Genomic DNA, 20,879 nt, shown 5'->3' on the forward strand with positions numbered 1-20,879 from the left:
TCAGGTGTGTGCTCAAGTCGAGAGACGAATGATCTGCAGCAGCGCGCTCACAGCATGCGACTTCTCCTGCTGGTGATCGTGGCGCGCAACAAAGTGTAAACCTCAGTCACATTACAGCACCTCACCTCACATCGAGCTGACGGCAAGGTAGAGAACAAAATACACAAGGATCGACAAGCAATCCAGCATCAAATCGTCAGCGCAAGGCAGGAGTAGGACGACCGCCCTGCACCGCGATGCGGCCGCCACGCGGTCGTGTCGAGGGCCACGTCAGGGGCCCGCATCAGCACGCCGCGCCGCCCCCGGTCGCCCATGCGCGCCCGTGACGGCGGCCGGGAGATGGGCCCGCATCAGCGCGCCTCGCCGCGCCCGCACCCCTACCCGCGCCGGCACCCCTACCCGCGCCCGCGCCCCCACCCGGCGGCCCCTAGCCGCCCACGCCCCCGCCGCCGCCCCGCCCGAACAGCTTGTCCAGCAGCGCCACCGGCGGCCGTGCCTTGCCGCTCACGGGCCGCCCCATCACGTCAAACGGCCCGGCCTTGCGCCCCGCCGTGCGCCGCGCCTCGCGCCGCGCCTCTGGGGACTCCGGCTTTGGCACCGCCGCAATGGTGGCGTCCTGCAGCGCGCCGCGTAGCAGCAGCGCCGGCCCCGCCGCCGCCGCCGCCGCCAGCCCAACGCCAGGCTGCAGAGGCCGCCCGCCGGCGCCTGCGGCCGGGGGCGGTGGGGCGCGCGGCGCCAGGGCCTGCATTTCGAGGGCCGCGGGGTCGTCGCGCGCGGCGCCGGCGGCGGAGGCGTGCGCGGCCACGTCTGCGCGGGACAACTGGTAGAGGCGCCGCAGCTCCGGGCTCGCCTGGAGGGCAGGGGGCGGCGGGCAGGTGCGGCGGGTGTGTGTGTGTGGGGGAGGAAGGTCCGGATGTGTCGAGAGCGCGGGGCCTCCCGGCCCGCGAGACCCGCTTCCAGCAAGCGGGCGTCGCCCGCGGCGCGGTCTGGGAATCAACGGGCGCCCCGGCGCGTGTTCACACGCCCTGCACGGCCCCGAGCCGCGGGCTCCCACCTGGAACAGGCCCCCTCCCATGTACTGCACATCTGTGTAGTCCAAGCGCCGCGCACGCGCGCCCGCGGGCCGCGCCCCCGCCCCTGCCGCCGCGCTCCGCGCGCCACCGCCGCCGCTGCCATTCCCGGGCTCCCCCGCCAGGCAGCTGTCGCCGCCACCACGGCGCCGGCGCCGCAAGTCAATCGCTGCCAGGAGGCGGCCTTTGGGGTCGAGCGCCTGCCGGGGCTGCGCCGCGGCGCCTTGCAGGCTCCCGGGCGCTGCGGACCCGCTTGCCGGCCTGCTGCTGCCGTCCCCACCCCCGTCCCCATCCTCGTCGCTGCCGCTGCCGCTGCCATCGCCCCCAGCCCCGCCCGCCGCCACCCAAGCGGCAGCGCCGCCGCCGCCCGCCGCCGCGACGCGCACGGCGCGGTGGCGCACGTGCTGCGCGTTGCGCGCCGCGACCAGCGTTCGAGGGTGGTCGCGGCCGAGGACCTCGGACAGCAGATCGCGCGCGCCCTCCAGCAGCCTCAGGCCGCGCGCGCTCTGGCCGAGACGGTCCAGCACGCATCCGAGGTTGTGAGCGGCGACGGCGGTGTCGGCGTGGCCGGGGCCGAGGGCGGCGCACTCCTGCCGGATGACCAAAGCCCTCACGCAGTGCTCAAACGCGCCCTGAGGAGGTTGTGCCGGCCGGGGGCTCGCAGTCAGAAATACGAGGTTGCAAAAAGCAAGACCCAGGAAAGTTTCCGTCTTCACGCTCGCATCTTTGTGGCCGTGTGAGGGCGGCTGCACGCTTTGTCAAACCATCCGGGTCTGTGTGCGGCGGCGTCCGTCAGGCCGGAGAGCACGCCGATGCCACCGGCCGCCGCCCAAGCTTGGACGCGCTCCAACACCCCCTTCCCCCCCCTATTGGTGAAACCACCAAAGCAGGTCAAAACCCTGCCATGACACACGCGCCCCTTCGATCGGCACCCACGAGCAGGGCGCACAACACCACTAACATGCAGCCCGTTGGATGGCCCCGTAAAGCACAGCATCCCCAGCCACAGCACGCAGCCCTGCAGGCGGCCCCCACCTGCAGGTCCCCCAGGTGGTGCATCACCACCCCCGCAGCGCCATGCCACGCCGCCGCCTCCGCCCCCGCCTCGTGGACCCACGCCAGCGCCGGCGCCGCACTGCGCAGCTCCCGCAGCGCCGCGGCGTCGCGGCCGGCGGTCAGCAGCACGCCGGCGGCGGCGCGGCCGAAGAAAAGCGTCAGCTGCGGCCCCAGCGGCCCCGCAGCCGCTGAGCTGCCCGTTGCGCGCTCCTGCTCGGCCCCGGCGTCGCACTGCCCCTCCTCGCGCCACGTCAGCGTGCGCGCAGCCCTCAACCCGCGGACCTTACAGTCAAAAGGTGCGTCTGCACCCAAATCCAAACCGCAACTGCTGCAGGAGGATGTGTCGTCGTCGCCGGCGGCGCCGGCCGTGGCGCAGGTGGCGCCCCGCGCCTCCCAAGCCTCCCGCGCCGCCTGCAGCAGGGCCAGGGCGTCGTCGCAGCGCCGCTGCGCGTGCGCGTCGCAGGCGGCCCGCACCAGCTCGCGCACCGCAGGAGGGCAGCCCGCAGGCGGCAGCACGGGCTCCTGTGTGTGTTGAAGCGACAGTGCCAGACGTGTATGCATCAAAAGGTGCGCATCGTAGTTGGCTTCTGACGCCGCCGCACCTGGCTATGCAAGAATGCAGCAGCCTGGCTCTCAGGTGCGGCGCATGCGTCCCTGCCTGCACCCAGCCCGAAAGCCCGACCTGGACAAAGCAGCGCCCCACCTGCAGCAGGACTGGCTTGTAGTAGGAAGACGACAGGTAGCTGCCGCCGCCGCCGCCGCCCGCAGCAGCCTCGAGCTCTGCACACTCTGCCGCGCCTCCCGGCGCCCGTGCGTCCGCCTGCCCCCCAAAGTCCATGGCCCACCACTCTGCGTACGGGTCGGCGCCCGCCTCCCGCCCGCCGCCGCCGCCCGCCGGCCCGAGCTGCGCGGCGCCGCCGCCGCCGGCGCCGGCCATCAGCGCGGCGTGCGCCGGGAGCGGCGGGAGGCCGAGCTGCGTGAAAAAGGCGGCCAGGCGCTGCTCCGGCCGCGCAAAGGCGCCGCCGAAGCGGCGGGCGCGGAAGGCGGAGAGGCCCAGCAGGGCGAGGGCTTCGATGAACTCTGATGGCTGGAGGTCCGACACCAGGTGGGTCTGATGTGGGCAGAAGGGCGCCGGGGTTGGGGCGGGCATGTGGCAAGGGGCTGGGTCCGTCGGGGTGGGGTGCGGTGGGTTAGGGTGGCGTGAGGGCAGTCGGGCAGGTGTCCTTTGTTGACGCGAGGAGAAACAGAGTGAAGGATGTGTGCTTGCTCTTCCTGCAACCAAGGGTAGTTCCAATTCCCATTGTTGAAATGATGACCGAGAGGTGCTGAGCTAGCACGATGCATAACCCGCACGGCCGCAGCCGCGAGGAACCTTTGCCTGCAGCCGGCCCCACCGTGTGCAGCCTCGCCCACCTCTGGCCGGCCCCCAAAGTCGACGCGCCGCAGCGCCTCCTCTACATCCCAAGGCTGCAGCAGCTGCGGGATGGCGCCCCTATCCTGCAGCAGCACAAACAGGCTGCGGAAGCTCAGAGGACACAGCGGAGGCCCCCCATCGTCATCCCTTGTGGGGCCCTCTGCCGCGGCGGGCGGCGGGCTGTGCAGCTGCGGCCGCTGAGGAGATGTCGAGCAGGGCTGGCCAGACGGCGCCGCGTCGGCGTCGAGCGCGGCCGCTGCCTGCAGCAGGCGCTGCATGTCGGGCGCCCAGGCCTGCAGTAGGGCCGCCACGCCGGGCGTGTGCAGCGTGGCGCTGCACTCGTCAAACCTGGGGGAGCCAGGGTGCGTTGGCAAGGTTGGGTGCGGGTGCAACGTGCGAGTCGCACCAGCAAAAAACCACCAGGCTTTCATTGACAACATCACAACCCCTCACAGCACCCCCCAACTGCGCCACTGCTGGTCCGCCTGCCCGCACCCGCCCGCCCCACCTGTTGCGCCGCCGCTGCACCGCAGGCGTCACGTGGCGCTCCACCAACAGGCACCAGGCAGTGACCTTGTTTGCAATTCGCGGGTACTTGGCGCACGCCAGCCGCCGCAACGCCTCGCCAAACTGATCTCCTGTCAGGCAGGGCCGCGGGGGCGTCGCCGCCAGGCACGGCGCGGCGCCGGAACCCGCGCCCAGGCTCGAGCTTGAACAGCTGCTGCCGCCGCTGCTGTCTGTCGCCGCGGTGACACTGCTGCTGGGCCGGCTGCCACCATCTCCGTCCTGCGTGCTGTGCCCAGGGCTCGCCGATGAGGAGGGGCTGGGTGAGCAGCTGCGGCCCGCACTGCCCTCCTCCCCTTCCTCCGCCCCTCCCTCCTCGCTCCCGCTGCCCGTCCCGCTCCCAGAGCCGGCGTCGTCGCTGCTCTGCGCCTCGCTGCTGCGGCTCTGATCGGCGACGCCGCCAGTGACGCGCCCTTGAGGCCCACGACCGCTGGCCCGGGGCCCCTGTCGCGCTCCTGACGGCCCTCCCTTCTGCCTGTGTCCGCCAGCAGCCTGCGCCGCGCCGCCGGCCCCGCCCCAGCCGCGGCGCAACCGGTCCTCCGCCGCCAGGCTGGCCCTCGCGTCGACGCCCAGCTGGGCCAGCCGCTGCTCCGCAACACTTTGCATGAATGGCGACTGCGCGCCCCCGCCGCCGCGGGGCCTGCAGCCGGCCGCCTCGTCGCCGCGGCCGCCAGCCCCAGGGCCGTCCGCCCGCGGCGGCGCGGCGCGGCGGGCCCTTTTGGGGGGCGGCGGCTGCTGGACGGGTACGCAGCCAGAGGTGAGGCCTCGAAATAGGGCGTCCGCCTCTGACAGGGGGACACTGCGGGAGGCGGCGCAGCAGGAGGGATTGGCAATCATGTGCATTGCGGGATGGATGGCGCGAGGCCGCCAACGCGGAGGGGGCGCCGGCTGCGGCAAGCACGCACTCTGCTAGAGAAGCAGCCGTGTGTCCCCGCCGCGGATGCAGGTTCTAGGACAGTGAGCCAAAGGGGTGAGGCAGCGCCGAGCGTTTGCAGTGGAATCGCCTGACCCTAGCCACGGCTGGCGGCGCAGGGCCGCCCGCCCCGCCCACCTGCGGTCTCCCTCGCTGGCGCCGCCGCCCCCGCCGGCCGCGCCGCCCCCACAGATCTTCGCGTCGAGCAGCAGCCGCCTGAATCCCGGCAGATCCACAGCAAACGCCGCTGCGCCGCGACACTGCGACCCGCGTGCCGCGCTCCCCGCCGCCGCAGCAGCCGCGGTCGCGCCGGCCTTTGGGCCGCGGCCATAGACGCTCTGCGAGTCCAAGCTGCAGCTGAGCGAGTAGCAGCGCCGCACAGCGGCCTGCAGCTCGGCCTCGGCGCGCCGCCCGGCTGCGGGGCCGCCGCCGCCGGCGGCCGCTGGGGCGAGCCGCGGGGCGGCCGCGGAGCTTCCTCCAGCAGGGCCCGAGAGCGCCCGGTCTCGCCAGCGGCGGGCCAGGTTTGTGACGGTGCGGAGGTGCTCCTGGGCGGGTGGGAGGAGGGTTGGGGACCCGGGTTTGTGATCGACGTTGGCCTCTGCATTGCTGCACAGCGCCTCACGCGACAGGGTCTCACCCGGGCCCGCCGCCGTTGTTGCAGGCGCCGGCGCAGAGCTGCACCTGGTGTGCCCGCAAGCCCACGGCTGTCAACGGGCAACCCCGTCGGCCAGCCCTGTCGCGTCGCGCGTCATGCGCCGCGAGAGGTGGCGTGGAGTGGGTGCTGCAGCACTCAGCTATAGCCGTTTTCACTGAAACCCCCTGGCCACCTGAACCTCGCACCTGCAGCTCCGGTCCCAGCTCCAGGGGCGGCGCCGCCTTGGCTGTGAGGTCCAGCAGCCCGCTGCACCTCAGGGCGGCGCACACCAGCAGCAGCTCCAAAAACTGGGGGTAGCTGACGCGCGATGACATCAGGTCGACGCACACGCCGGCGCCGGCACCGACACCCGCGCGGCGGCGCGCGCCAGGCTTCGCACTGCCGGTCACGCGCGGCTGCTGGCCCTGTTGCTGCGTGGCCTGCGGGGCAGCGCATGGCGGTCCCGTTGCTGCGCTGTCAGCAGGACCCACCACGAAGCTGCCCAGCAGCTCCGCTAGCACAAACACAGTCCATGTGTCCTGCCGCTCCTGCTCGCGCTCCGCAGCCACCACTGATTCAGAAGCGGCGGCGGCCTGCTGCTGCCTGAGCAGCGCCTGCTGCTCCTGGAACGTCGCCCCGCCGCCGGCCCCTGAGCGGGTCCCCGGGCTGGCGCCGCCGCCGATCCCGCGGGGCGGCAGGGACGACATGCGCGACGCGGCGCTTCCAGTGCGCCGCGGCGTCGCGCGGCCCTGGCCGCCGTAGCTGCCGCAGGCTGCTGCGATGCGGTCTGGCGCTGCGGTACCCGCGTGGCGGGCGCGGGTGGGCACCAGTACCGCGTCGTCCAGCAGTGACCCGTCGATGACGTCACCTACGTGCAGGCTGACGTGGCATGGGGGGTTGCACAGGGCGGGGGCCATACTTGGGCTATTAAATGGTGGGTTGGCAGGTATGATCACATGAGCAGGGGGGATGCAGGATCCGTTGTTGCCTGTTTGTGTGTGTGAACACACACACACACACACATGTGTGTTTGTGTGTGTGGAAACACACACGTGTGTGTTCACACACGCATGTGTGTGTGTGTGAGTGTGACTGTGTGTGTCTGTTTGTGTGCACTGACCCCTGAAGCGCCCTGGGCCCTGTAACCAGGCCAACTGCGGCCTGACAGTCACCCGGTGTGAGCTGTCCAGGGCCCCACCTTTCTGGCTCCCTGCTGGCCCGCCTGCTGAAGCCGGGGCCCGCCATGCGCCTGCTGCCAGACAACGTGCGGGCGCTGCCGCTGCTCCACTGCCGAGACAGCCCCAAGCCTGCGCCGGGCGGAGAGGCCGGCGGCGCGCCGCCTGTCCCCCACTGACCAGACCAGTCCTCGTCCTCGCTGCTGCTCCCCCAGCGGCGGCTTGCGCCGCGCGTGAGCGGGGAAGCCCCAGGTGACTGAGGCGCGGGCACGTGCTGAGGCGGCTTGCTGCCGGGCGCCTCCTGCGCCGGGCGGCTGCCGCCCCCAGAGCGGCGGCTGGGGACTCTGGACAGCGTGCGGCGCAGGCCGGCGGCGCCGGCGCCCCCGCTGCTGCTGGCCTGCTGGCCGCGCCGCTGGTGAGCTGGGGCGGCCTCCTCCAAAAGCACCCCCAGCCCAACACCGCCAGGGGTCCTTGAAAAGAAAGGGGTGGGAAGAAGCGGGCTATGAGTGCAAGCGAGTACCTTGATGGCACGCGCGCGTTCCCTCTTGCACTGTGCGGGCACGCTGACCTTGTGTCACAGCTCGGACGCCGCACCTGGCGCGACGCCCAGGCAGCTGCTGCGTCCCGTCCAGAGCCTCCCCGAACGCCGACGGCCCGCGCGCCGGCATGAGCAGGGACGGCATCATTGGAGCGCCGCTGCTGCCGCCAACGCGCCCCTCCATGTCGCCGGGCCCCGCGCCCGCCAACCGCTGCAGCTGGGCGATGTACAGGGTCAGCACGCGCGGCACAAGGCCCGCCTTGCGCAGGAATGCCGCCAGGCGGCCAAGCGGCAGCCCAAAGCGTGCAGCAGCTGCCTGCTGCAGCCGCTGCTGCTGCTGCTGCTGCTGCTGCTGCTGCTGCTGCTGCTGCTGCTGCTGCTGCTGCTGCTTCGGCCCCCGCTCAGCGCCCTGCGCCGCCGCCCCAGCCGGCGCAGACTCGGCCCAGGCTGCGGCTTCGCCTGACATGGCGGCGTCCTTCATCCCCAGCCGCGCGTCGGCCAGGCTGATCGACAGGTCGGCTGCGCTGCCGCCGCCGCCCGCCAGGTGCACGTAGATCCCGTGCAGCATCTCGCTTGCGCCGGCTGTCGAGCCTGCGGCGGCGGCAGCGCCGCTGCAGCCGTCCTCGAGGGCGGTGATGATGTCGGGCTGCATGACCTGTCGCAGGATCCACGGCGGGCCGCGGTCCGCGCGCCGCCCCCGCAGCCGCGCCACGTGCCGCGCCGCCAGCAGGCGCAGCAGCGCCTCGGGGTCCCGCCGCAGCGGCGGGTGGCGGTTGCGTGTCAGCAGCAGCAGCAGCTCCAGCAGCTCTGCGGGGTCCAAGGTTGTGGGGCCCCAGCTGCTTCGGACCGTGGCGCCGCCGACGCCGTTTGGGGTGCGGCCTCTGCTGTCCGCCGGGCCGCCTCCGCCGCCACTGCCGGCCGTGCTGCCAGGAGGCGGTGATCCGCGAGCGCCCGGCAACGGCGGCCGCCCCAGGGGCGGCGACGCTGCCGCGATGGTCAAAGGCACGCCTGGCCGCTCCACCGGGAGGAACAGCAGGCGCGGCGCCAGGCCGCCCGGCGCACCATCCTCCACTCCACCCTCTCCTCCAGCGCCGCCGCTGCGTGGCCTCAAGTCCGGCGCCGGCGCCGGCCCCGGCGGCTGCTGCCGGCTGTGTGCGGGCCCGAGCCTGCCCAGCTTCCGGTGCAGCATCAGGCGGAAGGCGTCGCTGATGTCAGCGTACTCTGTGACGTCATCGACCAGGCCGATTTCGCGGCACAGCATAAACACGCCGTGCAGGGCCACCTCCAGCTGGAGGGGCGGCTGGGCTGCAGCTGCACCTTCCATTGCCTGCGGCCGCAATTGCAACTGCGACTGCGGCCCAGGCTGAGCCGCGGCGTTGGAGTGCGGAGTGCTCGCGGCAACCGCGGAGCCTGAGGAAGTTGCAGTTTCCGAAGGAGCCTTCAGCCGCTGGGTTGGGCCCTGGTGGTGTGCCACCTGGTTAGCGAGACCTGCGCCGGCGCTGCTGCTGCCAGGCCCTTCCTGTGGCGCCGGCTCGGCGCCCCCTTCGACAATCGCACCCCCTGTGGGCCCCGCTTCACAGAACGATACCGCCTTGCCCGCAGCAGCCCCTGCGGCCGCCGCGCCCCTCTTCGCTGCCAGCAGCGGCGGCAGCGCGTCGCCGCTGCCGCTGCCGCTTCCGGCGTGGGCGGCGCGGCCGCCGCCACCGGCCGGGCCTGCCTGCTCCGCAGGTGCCACGCCGAACGCGCCACCAGCCCGCCGCGGCAACCCAATCGACACGACTGTGGACGGAGCGTAGGCACGGCCGCCGCCCATCGACCGCGCGCCGCCGCCTGCGTCGGAGCCGAGCACGCTCCCGCGCGTCACGCAGCCGGCCCCCGCCGCAGTGCTGGCGCCGCCCCAGGTGCTCGCTGCGCAGCCAGCGCTGCCGCCGCCGCCGCCCACCGCGCCGGCCCCGGCGTCGAGAGGGAGCAACCCCGCCTCCTTGGCGCCAGCGCACGCGCGCATGTACGCCCTCAATACTGCCAGCACTGCATCGCGCACCTCCGCCACGGACGGCGTGTGAATGCTGGGTCCGCAGAGCAGCAACGTGTGCGCCTCGCCGCAGGCCAGCTGCTCGGCAGCTTCCTCGTCCGGATCGTACGGCGGGCTTGAGCCCAATTCGTGGCGCGGCCACTTTTGCTGCCGCTCTAGCGCTGCTAACCTTTCAAGGGCGCCTTCCGTGTCGCTGTCGCTGTCATTGCCATCGCCGTCGCCGTTGCTGCCGCCGGCAGCGGCAGGCTTGGTGGCTGTCAGAGGCGCGGTGGCTGCGCTCGCCGACGACTGCGGGGGCTGCTGCACGTGCAGTGCAACCCTCACGCGGCCCGCTGCGCTAACAGCGCACTGCACGCTGATGCGCGGCTGCTCAATGGCGCTGGGACCATTGATTGCAGGCGGAGGCGCAGCTGGCGCTGCTACCGCTTGCTGCTGCTGCCGCTGCTGTGGCTGCTGCTGTTGCTGCTGCTCAAGCGCCCGAGAACGCTCGCTCTGCGCCTGCGCACGCATGCTTGGCGGCATGGCCGCACGGCTGCCAAACAACAGGAGGGCCCCGCCTTCTGTCACCGCCGCCGCGCCCTCAACGCCGCACGCAATTGCGCGGACTGGGGAGCCAGCCAGCCACGCGACCGGCGCATGCTTTACGGTCTCGCTGGCCCCTGCTGCGCCTGCACCGCCGCCGCCGCCGCTGCCGCCACGGCCGCTGCTGCCGCGGCCGCCGCCGCCGCCGACCAGCGCGCAGTCGCCCCAGACGTACAGCTCGCCAGAGCATCCGAGTGCCATCGACGCGGCTCCTGCGGCTACAGACACACACGGCCGCAGGCCCTGCACCTGGGCTGGCGCCAGGCGGTCCCTGTTGTCCGCAAGGCCCAGCGCGCGGCGCCCGTTGTAGCCGAACGCGTACACGCGGCCGTCGGCGGTCAGCGCGAGCGTGTGGGCGCTGCCGCAGGCGGCCTGCAGCACCGTGGCGCCGCGGAGGGCGCCGTCCACCGCGGAGGGCGGCTGCGCGTCGGGCTCAAAACCCAGGCCAAGGCGGCCATACCTGGGTGAGCACGCAGGGGGCCCGCGGGCAGACCTAAAGCGTGGCCAGGCTGCCCCAAAGCGGCGTCTAGAAGGAGTTGCGGCGCTGCAGGGCTGCCCCGCAGCTGGCCCTCCTCAGGTGCAGGGACATTTGTGCTTGGCAAGCGCGACTGCAGAGCCCCCTGTCCTGAGCCGCGCGCCTCACCTGCCGCACCCAAAGGCGCACAGCACGCCGCCCTCCTGGACCACCGCACTGTGCTTTGACCCGGCGGAGACGTGGACCAGGCGCGCGCCGTCGAACGAGTGCACGCGCGCCGGCTGCCAGATGGTTTGACATGCGCTGCACGGCAGGCCGCACTGCCCCTGCGTGTGGTATTGACGCGGAGTAGGACTAAGGGGCGCGGTGGGCGTGCGCAAAGCGCGAGTGCCGGCCCTGGCCGGCTGGTCACGCTCGAAGCCGGCGCCCCTACCTTTGAATTGTCGCCCCAGGCCATCAAGCCGGACGACTGCAGGCTGGCCAGGGTGTGAGCCTGCAAAGCGGCAGGGGCACGGCATGGTTGCGCTGGCAGGCTTCAGTTCTCCGCCACTGACTGACGACAACTCAGGCTGACGTGGTTGGCTGCTGAGTGCTCAGGGCGAGACTCCGCCTGTGCAAACCAGCTGCAGTGCCGGGGTGCCGCTGATGCCCATTGCGAAGCAACCACTCTCAATCGACTCACCGCGCCGCAGGCCACCATGTGCACCGCCTGGCCAATGGTTACGCGGTAGACATGCAGCTGTCTGGCAGACGCCCCGTCCGCCTCGGCGGCGGCACACCCCTCAGGAACGGCCTCGATTTGGGCGTTCGCCTCCAGCGCCTGCTGCTGCTGCCTGTGCAGCGCCTGCTGCTGCTTCAGGGATTGCAGCAGCGAGGGCGGCAGGCGCACGCTGCTCGCAAGAAGCGCGAGCGAGTCCAGCTTTGTCAGCCGCCGCGACGCGGCATCACCGGTTACACTGGTCTCATCGCCCACATCGGCAGGCAGCGCGTGGCTGATAACAGGGGCTGCGTCCTTAGCGACACCGCACTGGCCGGCTTCATTGGCGCCCCATGTGTAAACGTGCCCCGCCCCGTCTGCTGCGGCGCTGTGCGCGCGGCCAGCGGCGCAGCTGACGAATACAACGCCGCCGCGGATCGACAGCGGCTCCGCGCTGCTAACGGCTGGCGTGCTGGCATCGGCGCCGTCGGGGGCGCGGCGGCCAAACGTCCAGACGCGCCGCTGCTGCACACTGCCGGACAGCACCTCCCACACGCGCAAGCAGCGTGTTTCGGTCGGCAGGTGCAGCGACGCGCCTGCGTAGAGAAGCAAGCCGTGATTGAGAATCTCACATGCAAAACTGCATGCAGATCCTCCAGGCAACAAGCCGATGGCTCAAAACACACGGGCCAAGCGCGGGCTGCTTTGAACACGTGGGTGCAAATGGCTGCATGCCCACCTCGCCGCATGTGTCGGAGCCGATCCATGACGGCCTTTGCATCGTCAATCGCCACCTTGTAGTCAAGCAGCTGCCGCGAGGGCGACCGCAGCTGTTGGTGGGCATGCTGTTGCAGCTGTGGGTCCAGCTGCTGTTGCTGCTGCTGCCCTCCTCTGGCTGCCACATACGGTGCTGGCATGGGCGCCAGCCGCCCTGGCATGGGTCAGTCACGCATACACGCTTCTGTTACTGATGACCTGGAGGAGTGATTCAAGGCAGCTGGGTTCTAAAATTGAGTCAACACCGTGTTGCCGAGACTTGTTGCATGCTTTATGCAGAGCGCGAAGTACGCAACACACAGACCCGAACTTCTTCAACTATGCAAGATCCACGCGTTATGGTAAAAATGGTGACACAGACGATCTAGCCATCGCAGTGCCCAAGACTCACCTCAGTTCACGAGCTGGGTGGCGTGGTGAACAGCAGGGACGCGTTGGTGCCACCAAATCCGAACGAGTTGCAAAGCGCCGCCATCGGCCCGCTGCCCAAGTGCAGCGCGTTGCCCGCGACCAACAACGGCAGCAGCAACGGGTTGGGCCGCTCCAGGTTGGCCGTCGGTGGCGCGACGCGCGCATGCAGCGCGAGGACCGTAAACGCGGCCTCGACCGCGCCGGCGGCGCCCAGCAGGTGGCCTGTCGCGCCCTTCGTTGACGACACCGCCAGCCGCCCCACCAAGCGCTCGCCAAACACCTGAAGGATCGCCTGCTGCTCGATCTCATCGCCCGTCGGCGTGCTGGTCGCGTGCGCGTTGATGTAGCGCACTGCAGCGGGGTCGACGCCGGACCCAGCGAGGGCGCGCGCCATGGCGAGCGCGGCGCCAGCACCGCCAGGGTGGGGCGCAGTGATGTGGTGGCCGTCGCCAGACATCCCGTAGCCGCGAACCTGCACGCATGCGGAGGCGCGGCACAGCGCGGCGCCGCGTCACGCCGCTCGGCATCACATGCACACGCGCATGTCGCCGCTTGGCAGGCCGACGCTGCTCAGCATGTTCCAGACGGGGGCTCCGTTGCAGCGGCCCATGGCCGTGGCACACCACGCAGAATCACCTCAGCGTACGGCTTCCGCCCGCGCGCCAGCGCGTGGCCGAGCTCCTCCAACACCAGCACCCCCGCGCCCTCGCCCATGACAAAGCCGTCCCGCCCCGCGTCAAAGGGCCGGGACGCGCGCTCTGGGGTCGCGTTGTACGCCGTTGACAGCGCCTTGAGGCGGCTGAAGCCGCCCAGCCCGATCGCATCGATGGCCGCCTCTGCCGCGCCGGCGAGCTGGGGGTGCGTTTTGGCGCAGCAGCAGGCGGCCCGACGAGTGAGGAAAGATGGAAGTTGCAGCTGTGGGTGCAGCTGCACGTGCACTCAAACGTGTGCACTAACGTTCGCTGCAGCACCCCCCCATGTGCCGCCAGGCCCTCATCCATTCCCAGGTGTGCAGGCATGAAAAACATTTCAGCCGCCAACCTACCATGACGTCAGCGTCCCCCCGCTGCACTGCCCTGAACGCGTCACCGACCGCGTGCACCCCCGTGGCGCACGCCGTCGACGGCGCCAGGTTGGGGCCCTGCAGGCTGTGCCTGATGCTGACCGCGCCGGCCGCCATGTTGGGCAGGATGCGGGGCACAAAGTAGGGCGACACCCGCCGCAGCCGGCCGGCAGCGATCAGTGTGGCCGCGTCAGCGGTGTCAGTTGTAGAGCCGATGCCCGCGCCGATGCAGACGCCGGTGGCGGCGCGCTGCTCAGGCGTGGAGGGTGCCCATCCGGCGTCAGCCAGAGCCTGTGAGTGGTGGGTTATGCAGGGGGGGGAGCTTAGGGACGCAAGTCCCTTTTGACCGACGCCCTGGGGCGGTGCAGCCAAACGGCGTGGTTTTAAACCTTTGCGCATCCTGCCGGATGAAGGCATATCGATTATACCAGCACCAAAAGTGTTTGCGCGGCACTTCCAGGAGCCGTGAACCCATTCGCTCACAGCAGTACTCGCCTCTGCTGCAGCGCACAGGGCAAACTCCATAAAGGGTGCGTTGCGGCGCGAGTCATTGCAATCATAATGCGGCCACGCCGCCAGCTGGTGTCGCGGCACGGCAGCGATGACACGGGAAGGCAGCGTCTCGAAGGCGCCGCGCTGAGGCTGCGGATTGGGGGGGCGCGTTGACGTGGAATGCATATTGGGGGTGATGCGTTTTTGGAACATGTGCCCCCTGCGTCGCATGCTCCAGGTCAGTGGCATGACCTCAGGCGCACAATGCATCTGTGAGCACGCCCATGCAGCGGCTGAAATCTTCCTCTGCCACAGGAGGGGCTGCGGCGCACCTCTGGCAGGTCCTCCGGCAGGAGCGCACGCGTGCCAGTGCGCCCCGCCACGAGCGCCGCCCAGCTGTCAGCCGCGCCAGCGCCAACTGGGCTGACGATGCCAATGCCCGTGACCACCACGCGCCGCTGCGGCAGCGGTGGCAGGCTGCCAAAGGGGTCCGCTGCGGTGGAGAGCCCGTGCGCGCCTGCTGCGAAGGGGCCGCATGCAGCAGTGAAGGCAGCTGTGTTGGCTGCCCTCAAATGTGCCAGACCAATGGCAGCTTTGGTCGTGACTGATTGCGCCACTGAACACCATGCCATCAGGAGAGTCGTGTCAGCCGGAGTTGCAAGCACCACTTGTATTGCTGGCCAGGCAGGTTCAACTTCAAAGATCAGAGTGCCACTGCAGTGAAAACGCCGGTTAGAGCCACACTGTACAATTTGAAACGTCTGCAAGAATTTGAATTTCTGCCTGTCGTGTCACATACGTTGATACGCGCTGATCTGAAAGTCTGTAAGCAAGGGTGCTTGCTTGAAATCAATCACCTTGAGCAAATTATATTTCAGCTTGACGGTCACGGTTCGTCTGCTAAGCAGCCACGGTACCAGACACTCCTTGCACAATCGGCGCAGCACAAGCAGTGCCAGAGGCGCATCTCCAGGGCCATGGAGTTTGCGACAACAGATGATATGGAGGGCATGCTGGTGAGCGCATAAGTTCGAGGTAAATCGCGCAAGGGCTAGAGTCTGGCGTGCACAGCAGACAGCAACGCCAAGACACTGCCGTACATACAGTACATGGGTACAGAACGGCAATGTGAGCGCCACCAGCATTTGCCGACATTCCAACCTGCATCCGAGGGTTTGAGCAAACCCTTTTGGCATAGAGAAAATGAAGAGTGAAGCATGCATGGTGCTGCCTCATTGCCCACAACCAGGCCAGGTATGACTGCTGGGTGTTTGATTGCGACGGGACCCTGTGGAAGGGGAACCAAGTGATTTCTGGCGTCAGGGAGGCGCTGCAGATGCTGCGAGACCAGGTGTGCAGGGACTTTACGCCAGCTGGGTTAATGTCTATGGCAGAATCAGTGGCTGTGCAGGGTGTGTGCTGCAGAAGAAGCGCTTGGCGTTGTGCATCCTGAATGGTGCACAAGCATACCAAAATGCAGGGTATTCAACCATGTTGCTGCACCTTTCTTTTGCCCAGGGCAAGCAGGTGCTCTTTGTCACCAACAACAGCATGAAAAGCCGCAAGTCTTTCAAGAAGAAGTTTGACGATTTGAACCTGCCGGTGGCGCTGGTGGGTCCCAGGGTTTGGCGCTGGTGGGTGTAATCTCTCCAGATGTTTGGGAAATGCGGATACCGCATCGTATGTTGCATCCCTCACCCATCCCTCACAATCAATGCCCGCCGCAAATCGCAGGAGGAGATCTACAGCAGCAGCTACAGCGCAGCCGCGTATCTGCAATCTGTAGGCTTCAGCAAGAAGGCAAGCAAAGGCTAGACAGCTTTTGGGCTAATCCGCAACCCCTTGAGTCCCACGCGCTGCTTGTGCAGGCACTAGGCTAAGCATTTGCGCTCCCGCATGCGTGGTCGCTCAATCCACTCTGTCAGATCCATTGCATCTACGGCTGACCTCCTCTGCGTTTCTCCACCCACGTAGGCATATGTGCTGGGGGAGCGCGGGATTTGCGAGGAGCTGGCGGTAGTAGGCATAGAGAGCATCGGCGGCCCGGAGCACAGTGAACTGCGCGTGGATTGGACTCCCATTGACATCGACCCCGAGGTGCATTGATGTATCGTTATTGCAGCCGGTGTAAAGTGGGGTGCTGGTCATTGCACTGTCTTCTCTTGTGCTGCCGTAGGCCCCATTCAGCACGTACTTGCTGCATGAGCGATGACAGGTTTCTCAGCTGGACTGCCACACCACCTTCGCCTGCTGGAACACCATCACACAGATTGGCGCTGTTGTTTGCGGGGTCGACCCAAACTTGTCCTACTACAAGGTGGGTCAGGGGGCAGTCATGCGCAATGAACCATCACACGCTTAATGCTCAAGACAGCCTGCCTTGCGTCTGGCGTGGCCTAGCCTGAGCCCACCTTGCGGGTGAGCTTGCCTCCTTGGAATGCCTTTCGCCCACAATGTCCGCTCTGCGCCCACCCTCTTACCCCCACCCCTTGCTCCAACACAAGGTGGCTTACGCGGGCCTCTGCTTGCAGCACAACCCTGGCTGCTTGTTCATTGCCACAAACCGGGACGCACGCGGCCACTTCATAGCAACGCAGGAGTGGCCCGGCGCAGGCGCCACAGTTGCGGCCGTCCAAGGTAAACAACCACGTATGCTGCAACTGTTCTGCACATGGCTGCATCGTACCTCACGCCCCGCGCCTGCAGCCTCACGTCCTCCATTTAGTGCGCCGTCCATGCACCGCTGCTCCCAGCTGTCACCGGGATCGAGCCCATTGTGACGGGCAAGCCAGCGCCCTTCATGATGGAGAACGTCTGCAGCACCCACAACACCCGGCCGGAGCGTATGCTGATGATTGGGGACAGGTAGGGAGGTGTCCTGTGCATGCGTGCCCCTGCTGCTTCCCTTCTTGAGAGGTGTCTAACTCAATTCGTCCTAGTTTTGGCGGTCCCGGTGTAAGATATGCCTGCTGGGAGGAACGGCGTTATCTCTCTGTAAGTCAACATGCTGTCTGGGTGGCACCACACGTGACAGGCTGGACACAGACATCGCATGGGGGCACAACACGGGGATGGGCACGCTGCTGGTGAGTTTGCCTCGCACGCTGCTCGCTGCCAACTGTCAGCAGCTGCGCCCGCCTCATTGCCTATGGTCGTGCAGCCCCGCTCACCCAGCGCTGCTGCACAGCCCAAACCCGCAGCTGGCTATGCTGCTGGCCTGCCCCACGCCCCACTGCCCCATGCCTGCGGCACAGGTCATGACTGGCGTCGTCTCCCCAGCTGACCTGGCGGCGGCGCGGCTGCAGCCGGGCTTCCAGGCCCCTGACTACTTGATGGCATCCTTTGGCGACCTGCTGGATGTCCAAAGATCGAAGCAGCTGCCGCAGTCAACTGCTCCATAGCGCAGGCTCATCAGGCGTGCTGAATGCGCATCGAGTGACTGTTGCTAGTACGGTATGTGACGTTCACATGTGGCGTTTGCACAAGAGGACAAGTTACCAGCAGCGCACGCAGTCCAAAGGTGCACGGTCGCAGCAAAAATGGAGCATCGAAAGGGGCAAAAATGGTTGCCGGAGTCAACGAAGGTACCTCCGGAATGGATACGTGGGTGGTGTTAATCACGCTAAATTTCAGTGCATGATCAAACACAGGGGAGATCGGCTCGCCACTACTGATGTATGAGGCAGCCAATATGATCATGCTCGGTAGACGGTACGGTGGCGGCAACCATGCGGCGCGGCCCACACGCATCACCACCGCCAGCAGGAGTCGTTGCCCACACGCCAGTTGCCACTGCAGCCGCTGCCTCCTACTTTCCCGCTCACTTGCTGCCCGCCTTGTCCTCAGCCTTGGGGGCGTCGGCGGGCTTCTTCTCGGCTTCTGCTGCTTGGTCGTTCCCCGCCGCCTGCTTCAGCTCGGTCTCAAACTCCTTGGCTGCCGTCTGGAAGCTCTTGACGGTCTTCCCTAGACCCTTGCCCAGCTCAGGAAGCTTGCTGGGACCGAAGACGAGAGCTGCCACGCCCGCAATGACGACAAGCTCGGGCACGCCGAGGCCGAACAGGCCGCGGCAGGCTACCGTCCGCTGCTGCTGGAGGCCCAGGAGCTGCTTCGGACGCGAGCTACCCGCGAATGGCTGAGCAGCGGCGCCCCTGAATTGCTGCACCCGCTGGATCTGGGCGCCCGTCGCAGGCCTGGCGACGCGAGCGGGCTCGCGTCCAATCGAGACAACACCCCTACGCATCGAGACGGCCATGCTGATGGTGTATAGGGCCCGCGAATGAGGCTTGCAGGTCGAGATGCGAGCGGAATGGTTTATTGGAGCGACGACGGCACAGCGTGAATGTTGCACGACTAAGTAGACGATCTTGTGATGCACGCATGCAAGGTGCCTGTTGTGCATCAGATCTGGCCGTGTCACCGATGGGTCACTTGAACTGCAGCTGCTGCTCCATCGAGTCAGCGGCGATGCACAACCACCCCTGCTTCACAGTATCTAGTGTCGAATATTTGATATACCGGTCTATGTGTCCAACAGCCTTCTCGTGGGCAGTTCTGCTGTCCATCTTGCACGATCCTGAGGGCCTCGGCGGACTCCAGGCGCGGACGCAGCCACCTGTTTGCTCCTTTACTAGCGCTGGAGGAGCAAATCTGAGCCCCGAGGCCCGTAAGTGGGTCGGCCCACAGGCACTCCGCCCTGCCTCTATGCCGTAAATCGGGCACAGGGCGCCCAACGCAAGACGATCCTGCGTGATGCGCTTGATGATTGCAGGTTGGTTATAACCTGTTGCTTGTGCAGGGCAGCAGTGCACCCGGCGGCCCCAGCTGTGATCATCCTGCTGCTCAGTGCGCGCTGCTTGCTGCCAAACCGTCCGCCATGCGCTTTCCACCATGGCGCAGAGGCCTGCGGCGAGGATGAGCACCATGCACACAGCCAGCGTGTGGGGACAGGGGCGCGCAGCGCTGACGCTGTCGACGATGGCGGGGCGCGTCAAGGACGGCGAGGAGGAGTGCATGATCTGCCGCGACGACGTGCCGGCCTGTGTGTCTTTCCAGCCATGCAGCCACTCAGTGTGCTTTGGGTGCGTCGAAAACATGCGCGCCAAGAACATCTTCAAGGTGGGGTCATCGGTGTGGGCGCTTTGGCGGCCGCAGCAGGGGGCGAGTGATGTGGTTGGCCGAGGGGTGGGCTGGTGCACACATCAGCAACCTTAGGAAGGGCAAGCCACTGCTGTCGCACGCATTTCTCACACCTGCCTTCCCCACAACTCGGGCTTGACGCGTGTGGCGCCTGCTCCGGTGCCCGGCGGCAACGCGCTCACCTACGCAACCACCCCTCTGCCGCTGCATTGCCCCCGCTTTGTGCAGCCTGACAAGGGCGTCAAGTGCCCCTTTTGCCGCTCCTACATCGACGGCTACAAGTCCCTCATAGGGTGAGGCCCTCCAGTAACGCAGAGTCCCAGGCGCATTGCAGTGGCGCTGCATGTCCCCACCTGATGGGCGTCCGCTGTAGTCAACTCGTGCACCTGCTGCTACTTTCCTTGGGCCCCTGGAGAAGCAGCAGCAGCAGCAGCAGCAGCAGCAGCAGCAGCAGCAGCAGCAGTGGCATCAGCAGCGACGTCAGAAGCAGCAGCACAGCAGAAGCAGCAGCAGCAGATGCAGCAGCATGCCCTTCTCGCACAGTGCCTTGCCGACCCTGACCCGCCCTGAACAACACGTGCATTGCACTCCGCGCTTCTCCGGTGCCTCCTGGCCTGCCGCAGGGCCGACCCGTCCGTGCTTGCATTCCTGGAGAAGGCCAACAAGGCGGCGTCGACGGCGGCGCAGGCGCGTGCGATCATGGAGCGCAAGGCGGCGGCGGCGGCACGTGCGGCAGTGTCTGATGGGCGGGCGGCGTACTCTGGCGGCAGGAGCCAGGTGGGCTGCGTGATAGGGGGGCGGACAGTTGCGCAGCTGGGCGGCGGCAGGGCGGTGGCTGCAGAAGCAGCAAAGGTATTAAATGCAGCGGCAATGTCTAGTTGAGCCTTTGCTGGGCCAGGCTGCATTCTGCGGCACCAGCCATGCACCGGCCGCTAGGTCGAGCGAGCACCGCATGAGAACTCCTGGCAGCAGGATTCAAGCAGTGAGCGGAGCACCCCCTTCTTGTTCCACGTGCAGCATGCAACCAGGCCCCCTTCTCGCCACCAATACCTGTGCGGCCCCCGCCCCTACCTCGCCACACCTCTCAACCTCAGGGCACGACGTCGACATCGGCGTACCAGTCTGCGGTGTCTAGCCAGGACGACCGCTGGAACTGCCAGGGCTGCGGCGGCACCAACTACATATGGCGCGAGTTCTGCAGCCGATGCCGGCGCCCCAACCCGTCGCCACCGCCGGCCCTGGGCTTCAACAAAAAGGTTTGATTTTGAAGTGCAGGGATGAGGTGGCTACTTTTGCCGTGGATGTGCTATGTGGGCTGCCGTGGCACATGCACGCACGCACGTTTTGCAAAGTTTTGTTGCGCTCAACAATATGCACAGGGCCTCGCAGCTCGTTGAAGCTGAAGGGCGCCCCTCTGAGTCTGTTTGACGCTGCCCTCTGGCCCCTTTGCACACCGCATACCCGCCCTGCTCCGCCCTGCATAATATCTCCTGCCGCCCCACCCCTGCCCCCTCTTTGGCGTGAGGCCCACCCCCTGATTCTCTAACCCTGCACACGCCAACCCTCACGCGCACCACGCTTGCCGCTCGCCTTGACCCCGGACCCAACCCAGGAGATTCTCAAGATGTCTCCGGAAGAGATTGTCGCCCTGATCCGCGACAAGGGCGGCCTGGGTCTGGCGCGGCCGCTGCTGGACATGGGCGTCAACGTGGACGCGTTCAAGATCACGGGTGCGTGTTTCTGGGTATGTGAGTGCGCGTGCATGCGTGTGCATCACGTTGCAAGCTCGTGTGTGTGTGTGTGTGTGTGTGTGCGTGCGTGCGTGCGTGCGTGTGCGGGGAGGGGGGGAG

The 20,879-nt window shown here is 67.9% G+C and overlaps 5 protein-coding genes across 5 annotated transcripts; 2 read left to right on the plus strand and 3 right to left on the minus strand.

Moving 5' to 3' along the window:
• Window positions 1-427: 427 nt before the first annotated feature.
• MNEG_4829 (putative E3 ubiquitin-protein ligase HERC1) lies at window positions 428-12,088 on the minus strand (the record flags this gene model as incomplete). Its single annotated transcript, XM_014046691.1, has 15 exons — window positions 428-850; window positions 1,055-1,702; window positions 2,106-2,648; window positions 2,830-3,237; window positions 3,540-3,888; window positions 4,049-4,903; window positions 5,156-5,562; window positions 5,858-6,091; window positions 6,143-6,530; window positions 6,850-7,296; window positions 7,421-10,438; window positions 10,622-10,779; window positions 10,887-10,946; window positions 11,136-11,746; window positions 11,890-12,088. 15 exons carry the CDS (start codon window positions 12,086-12,088, stop codon window positions 428-430), a joined length of 8,748 nt encoding a protein of 2,915 aa, XP_013902145.1.
• Window positions 12,089-12,324: 236 nt separating this feature from the next.
• Window positions 12,325-13,926, minus strand: MNEG_4830 (3-ketoacyl-CoA-synthase; the record flags this gene model as incomplete). Its single annotated transcript, XM_014046692.1, has 4 exons — window positions 12,325-12,810; window positions 12,975-13,190; window positions 13,384-13,692; window positions 13,885-13,926. 4 exons carry the CDS (start codon window positions 13,924-13,926, stop codon window positions 12,325-12,327), a joined length of 1,053 nt encoding a protein of 350 aa, XP_013902146.1.
• Window positions 13,927-14,870: 944 nt separating this feature from the next.
• MNEG_4831 (4-nitrophenyl phosphatase) lies at window positions 14,871-15,708 on the plus strand (the record flags this gene model as incomplete). The annotated part of the gene is made up of 4 exons (XM_014046693.1): window positions 14,871-14,909; window positions 15,143-15,244; window positions 15,412-15,504; window positions 15,628-15,708. 4 exons carry the CDS (start codon window positions 14,871-14,873, stop codon window positions 15,706-15,708), a joined length of 315 nt encoding a protein of 104 aa, XP_013902147.1.
• A 2,005-nt stretch (window positions 15,709-17,713) lies between these two features.
• MNEG_4832 (hypothetical protein) lies at window positions 17,714-18,145 on the minus strand (the record flags this gene model as incomplete). The annotated part of the gene is made up of 1 exon (XM_014046694.1): window positions 17,714-18,145. One exon carries the CDS (start codon window positions 18,143-18,145, stop codon window positions 17,714-17,716), a length of 432 nt encoding a protein of 143 aa, XP_013902148.1.
• Window positions 18,146-18,867: 722 nt separating this feature from the next.
• Window positions 18,868-20,291, plus strand: MNEG_4833 (hypothetical protein; the record flags this gene model as incomplete). Its single annotated transcript, XM_014046695.1, has 4 exons — window positions 18,868-19,008; window positions 19,403-19,491; window positions 19,653-19,806; window positions 20,124-20,291. 4 exons carry the CDS (start codon window positions 18,868-18,870, stop codon window positions 20,289-20,291), a joined length of 552 nt encoding a protein of 183 aa, XP_013902149.1.
• Between the last annotated feature and the right edge of the window lie 588 nt (window positions 20,292-20,879).

The sequence above is a fragment of the Monoraphidium neglectum genome (assembly GCF_000611645.1).
Source record: "Monoraphidium neglectum strain SAG 48.87 unplaced genomic scaffold scaffold00690, whole genome shotgun sequence".
NCBI classification, from domain to species: Eukaryota; Viridiplantae; Chlorophyta; class Chlorophyceae; order Sphaeropleales; family Selenastraceae; genus Monoraphidium; species Monoraphidium neglectum.